At 53.4% G+C, this 6,009-nt stretch overlaps 1 protein-coding gene across 1 annotated transcript in view; it reads right to left on the bottom strand.

Moving 5' to 3' along the window:
- Positions 1-2,785, bottom strand: part of LOC127749096 (WAG22 antigen-like) — a 9,820-nt gene extending 7,035 nt beyond the window's left edge. The window contains exons 1-5 of the mRNA XM_052265823.1: positions 2,693-2,785; positions 1,383-1,511; positions 855-936; positions 550-744; positions 29-466 (exon numbers count right to left, since the gene is read on the bottom strand). Coding sequence (XP_052121783.1) covers positions 29-466; positions 550-744; positions 855-936; positions 1,383-1,511; positions 2,693-2,785 — 937 coding nt within the window. The remainder of the gene's footprint in view (positions 1-28; positions 467-549; positions 745-854; positions 937-1,382; positions 1,512-2,692) is intronic.
- Between the last annotated feature and the right edge of the window lie 3,224 nt (positions 2,786-6,009).

Consider the following 6,009-nt stretch of genomic DNA (forward strand, 5'->3'; position numbering starts at 1 on the left):
GGATATGTGCCACCAGCTCCAGTGCTACCTGGATAAGCACCACCAGCTCCAGGTCTTCCAACGCCACCTGGGTAAGCGCCACCTGCTCCGGTGCCACCGGGATATGCGCCGCCGGGTCCAGCTGCTCCGGGGTATGCACCACCAGCTCCAGATCCTCCTACGCCACCGGGGTAAGCGCCTCCAGCTCCAGTTCCCCCACCAACACCTTGCCCAACTCCAGTGCCAGGGTATCCGCCGACTCCAGGGCCTCCTGGGTATCCTCCAGGCCCCGCGATCCCTGGTATTCCTCCTTGACCTCCCGCACTAGGGTATGCCCCTGCTCCACCAGCACCAGGGTAACCGCCCACACCAGGTGCACCGGGTGCTCCAGGTGCCCCTGAGGCCCCTGCACCACCTGGACCCGGACACTCCGCGCAATCGTCAACACCTGACTGGCTCTGCGCCTGGCCCATGCCGTTCACGCCTCCTGCAGCAAGTGGAGAATTGAATAGAAAACGTCTCTGACTGTCGCTCCCTCGAGCTGCAAACGGTCTTTAGACTCGCACTTACTGACGGTGGACCTGGATGTCCCGTCTGCTCCGGCGATGGCCTCTGCCGTGCCCCCTTCCTTGCCGTTGCCGAAGGCGATGAACTGCGTCTGGGTCTGGCCCTTGTGCTTCTTGGGCTCGGAGCCCTGCACCAGCGTCTGGCGCCTTCGCCTGGAGGGAGTTCTTGCTGCTCCGGGCTGGGGCTCGTCCGGCACCGCTGTAAAAGAATATGTGTGAAAAATGGCAAATGAAAACATTTTGCCCTTTTGCCAATGAGGCAAAAACCGCGTTCATAAATTAGTACAACAAATTCTCATTGAATCTTACGTGTATTTTTGACAGTGGCCAGCAGCCAGGTCTGCATCCCGGAGCAGAAGGCAGTCGCTTCGGGCCCGGCCTGCTGCAGAAGCTGTGGCAAAGAACGAGAGGTAAGATCAAAGGAGCGAGGACACTTAATTGAAGGAATTCCCTCAGACTTGCACGTGCCTCCTCGTCTGCGAGAGACTTCTGCGACACGTATAGAGTCCGGAAGCTGTCATTCTTCTGGCTGCCGTTGATTTTCTCAAGGTAGCAGCTTCGGCTTTGCACGTCCCGATAAACGATTACATTCTGGAGCAAAGAGCAAAAACAAATAAAACATTCACGTCTTTCCAAAATTTCGTCAAGTCTCTATTCTACCACATATCTACTCTGTCCGACGAGTCAGTGAGAACGCATTATGACGACCACATGTAGTAGCGTAGATAAGAACGATTCGTGAATGGGGCAGCTTCTTGATAGCGCCATTCACAACTATTATGTGGCACGGAGCTCTTTCTCTATCCCCCCTCCCCGGTCACAAACAAGTAAACTTACCCGTTTAGCGTCGTGGTAGGACTTATACCCGGTCGCCTCCACATCCTCTGTTGACGATGATACCGTATTTTCCGTTGCTGCCGGCTCCCAACTGCCGACGGCGTCCGAACCGTCCCTCTTTAACCTCAGCTGTAAGGAAACAAATTCTCTTTATTCACGGAAGCGGCTGTCTAAACGGCACCATTCAAATAGGTTCGGGGCAAGATTTATACGGGGTGGATGATCGAACTGTAGTACCAAATGTCAGTTTAAACTGAGAGACTAAAGAGTTATACCAGATGGCTGACTCACGCCGCGCACACTCGTAGTAACGCATGCACCGGTGCGGGCGGGTATGCCTGTCCTCGCTACGTACGTCCCCTTGGGTTCATCCAGAAATCACGTCCGTCATTCGCCATTACAAACCTGGCAAGTTCAGCCCTTGCAAGCTCTCATGGCGCCTGGTAGGTAGACAACGTCTTGCCTGCGATGCATACGTGTGCGGCGGGGTGGCCTACCCTGAATCTTACAGGCGGCGAGCTTCGGTATTTTATATTTGCCGAATGAATCTGAGGAAAACGGACGTACTTTCTGGGTGATCCCTTACGGCCCCCCGGCACGCGTGCATGCGGGGCACGTTTCCTTCTGGTAGAGAAGGGTGACTTTCTAAAAAGATAGGGGTTATCAGAAATTATAAGCTTGGGTTTTAACAAGAATCTGTAGTCATTTCGCGATGAAGCGACGCGTCGTTTCTTCAGCAATCAAATGTCGCACAGATAAAGAGACGACGGTCTAGTTTCAGATTGTTACCCAGTTTCGTGGAAGACGGGCCGTAGCGCACAGCGGGGGATCGGGGCGTGCGCCGTGCGCCGCGCGCCATGTGCAACCCCCTTCCCCCCCTCCCCAACAGATCCCAAGAATAAGGCGCGCGCGAAGATGCGCTGATAGATGCCAACGACCCGATCGCTCTCTTTTATTTCCGCTCCACTCTTTATCTCGTGCGAGGCAAAGCTCTCTGTCGCGACGGCCTTGGATCGCGTCAGGAGTCGACCACCCGGAATTCTTGATTCAAACCCCGTATGCAGGCCGCGCTCACGCCAACATCAACACGAACAAAACAAAGGGCATGTTGAAGTTGAAACACGAACACAAAATGTGTTAGTAAAAACAAAAAGAACCTCGTGATAAGGGTGACTGGGTCGCGTACGTCAAGCAAGGTAACGGTACAGTCAGGCAATCTCACAAAATATAAATTAAATATTGACTGCATTTTTGTTTTCCCAAGTCGTTTTGAAGTGCTTCAGAGGTGCTCTGGCAGGTGGGGGACTCACTTGTGCGGCGTGCGCCGAGCCCCACACCAGGGCGACGAGGAGGGCGATGACCGCTCCCCGGTGCCCGGGCGAGCGCGCCGAGGAGGTCGACATGGTGGTCCGCGCGAGCGCGCCCTCGCCGCCTACACCAGGGCCATGAGGTCCAGGAGGCCCGCGATGCACGATGCGCCGGTCCCGACGTCTGCAGCTCCCGGCCGCCGCTGCGAGCAGAGTGCGGGCTGCCGCTTGCGCCCCGTCGTCGCGTCGTCCCAGGCAGGGGTCGCGGCGGGGCGGGACGGGGCGGGGCGTGGCGGGGCGGGGCGTGGCAGCGTGTGGCGGGGCGGGTGGCCAGCCCGGCGTGCTATGAGCTCTCTAGCTGTAACTGCCGCCTGAGATGCAAGTGTTTACTTTAGAGCTGCAAATCGCTGCTGTCCACCTCCGTGTTTTAATGAGGGTCTAGTCACCTGTGCGACCTGCGACCCGCTTGGGCTGCGACCCATTCTCCACAGAGATGGACCTAAATATATTTTACAATAAGGGTGAAAAGGTGGATCTAATTTTATTGTGTTCCCAGTAGTTTAGAGGTGACCTTCCTGTCGCACGGAACAAAAACTCATATACCGGGGACCGGGGTCCCATCCAGGGTGGCGTTTTCGCGCCACTTCTTTGAGTTCATATAATCGCTCCGCTACGGACTACTGGTCTGTCGGGGCTGTGTTTCTGGAGCAGAGTCAGGAGCGAGTCGAAGAAACGTACACCCCCCAAAGTCCATTCTTGTAACAAGAACGAAGAACAGGCTTTTCAGAGTGTAGGGATGATGAGCCTCTCGTCATTTCGCGATAAAATCTGTTCGTAATTAAAAATAAAGTGTCGTTATTTGGTAATCTGGGGTAAGAACTGTTCGTGATATCAAATCAAACTAGTCGTGACATCACGATTTAATGGTGCAGGCGGGGTATGAGGTCCGGCGGACAGGAAGGGGGGGGGGGGGGCGATCCCCCGAATGTATTCGTTACCTTAACATTTCGGAGTTTGTGTAGAATTCTTTTTGTCAAATCACGATACAATATTTAACAGTGCGCCCAGCGGCTTATAGTCACCCGCAGAGGTCTTTGAAACTTCTGTCAGGAAAGTCCCGCCTTGAATGGGACACCCTTGTAACGCGGATGCAGTTTAGAAAATGTAGGACCTTTCGATACTCGAACAGCCCTACGAGACCAACGCGTTGCAGTGGCGACATACCGCCGGCGGCGCCGTGCCCTAGGACGGGCCCTAAGGACATTGTCCCTTTGCTCCCTAGCGCGAGTGCGCCCCCCCCCCTGCACTATATAGAGACGCACACGCCCGCTTCTATTTCTATCGAAGGGAGGTTTTTTCTCCACGTACCTGAAGGGGCGGCGACGAGACGGGACTCCTTGACTCCCCCCCCCCCCAACCCGTTCCCCACGCCCCGCTACTCCCCCTAGGCTCATAGGATCTCCCCCACTAACTGCCCCCGCTCCCTCCACCCGGCCGTGCCGGTCGCGCCCTGGCTCACCCGCACAAAGAGGCTCTTTACTGCAGAGAGAGAGAGAGGGGGAGAGAGAGACGCCGTTGACGACGCGATGATCTTTCAGCGCCGTGCCCTGCACCCTGCTGCACCGCTTACACCGTGCACTCTGCTACTCTGCTGCACCGCTGCCGCTCATGCACCGTGCGCAGCATCCTGCAGCACCTGGCTGCCCAGAATCACCGTGTTTCAATATTTTTGACTTTGAATCAAAGTCAAAATTTTCTTTGGACATGGAATTGCTTTGATTCAAAGAACACATTCTCTGGGTTTCCATCGCTACTACATTGTATATCTAGGGTGTCAATATTAGCTGTGCGACTTATGTTACACGGCAGGAAAACCTGTACACTGTGCACATTTACTGGACACATTTGTGTTATGTATAGAAAGGAGCTTTACAGCCTGTCACGGGACACAGCAACAGAGCATCAGCATACGGCCGCAGACGCAAACCCGCAGTTTCTGTCTACAGCTGCTCTGTTAATGATACGAGCACCTTAGATGAGCAGCTATTTACTTTTACACTCATCACACACATGTACCAGGTGGCTGATTCACGCCGCGCACTTTTGTAGTTATACTGTACCGCATGCACGGGCGCGGGCGGGCTTGCGTATCGTCGCTGCCCACGGCTCCTAATGGCCCCGCAACCCACCCGCGAGCATGCGGTACAGTAGAAGTACGAAAGTGCGCGGCGTGGGTCAGCCACCTGGTATGTTACACCGAGGGTTGTTACGACAGAAACTTTTCTGGTTGATTGGAGACCATCGAGAACATTTTCAGTTATTCACCACTCTGAAAACTCAACAGTGTACATTGCATGCTCTGATAAATCAGCAACCATTAATGATTGCTGATGTATCAGTGTACATAGCATGAGTGCTGATATATCAGCAATCATCAATGATCACGTTTAGGTTTTTGGCTAATATTTCCTTTCAGGTTGACAACATTAAAAAAAATGGAGAGCATTTCCAGATTCATCGTGAAAAAATCTTTCAAACGAGCTACTATGTGAGAGGGTTTATATTGACCGTTACTATAACTTGGTTTACATTACCGACATTTTCGAGAGGCAGGCCATTTCGAAAGTGAACCGTATCACATGGTAGCTCGTTTGAAAGTTTTTTCACGAGGAATCTGCAAATGCCAAGCACTTTTTAATGTTGTCCACCTGAAAGGAAATATTAGCCAAAAACCTAAACGTGATCATTGATGATTGCTGACATATCAGCAATCATGCTATATACACTGGTATATCAGCAATCATCAATGATTGCTGATTTATCAGTATACAATGTCCAGCGTTGAGTTTTCAGAGCAGGCTAAGAAATCGCACAGTTCCTAGAATTTTGTTAACGTTATTTTAATATAGAAAATCCAAAAACCGTTCACTCTCTCATTCATAGAAAAGATAAGTTTTTATTGAAAATTATCTGAAACAGGCCAAGTAAAATTTAACTCTATAGGCTAACCAGGCCTCGTAGGTGACTACATGGACTTGGACTTGACACAGGGGCCCCACGGGCGTCGTAGACGCGGGGGAGCGCGACTAGTGGCCCGCGATCACAAATATAGTGAACAAAACGAAGACGCCGCGCCGAGCGGCTAAAAGGTTTGAAGTCTAGCGGGGCGGTCTCGTGGTGGGCGGCGCGGCCGCGAGGTGGCGCCAGCCGGGGGAGCCAACGAGCCGGCAGGAGACGCGGGGTAGGGCCGTGAGCAACGCGAGCAGCACGGAGTATAGCTGGGCGCGGGGACGAAGACTCAGCCCGGCAGGTAGGCTGCG

Source organism: Frankliniella occidentalis, unplaced genomic scaffold (assembly GCF_000697945.3).
Source record: "Frankliniella occidentalis isolate FOCC.00 unplaced genomic scaffold, Focc_3.1 Scaffold31, whole genome shotgun sequence".
Taxonomy (NCBI): Eukaryota; Metazoa; Arthropoda; class Insecta; order Thysanoptera; family Thripidae; genus Frankliniella; species Frankliniella occidentalis.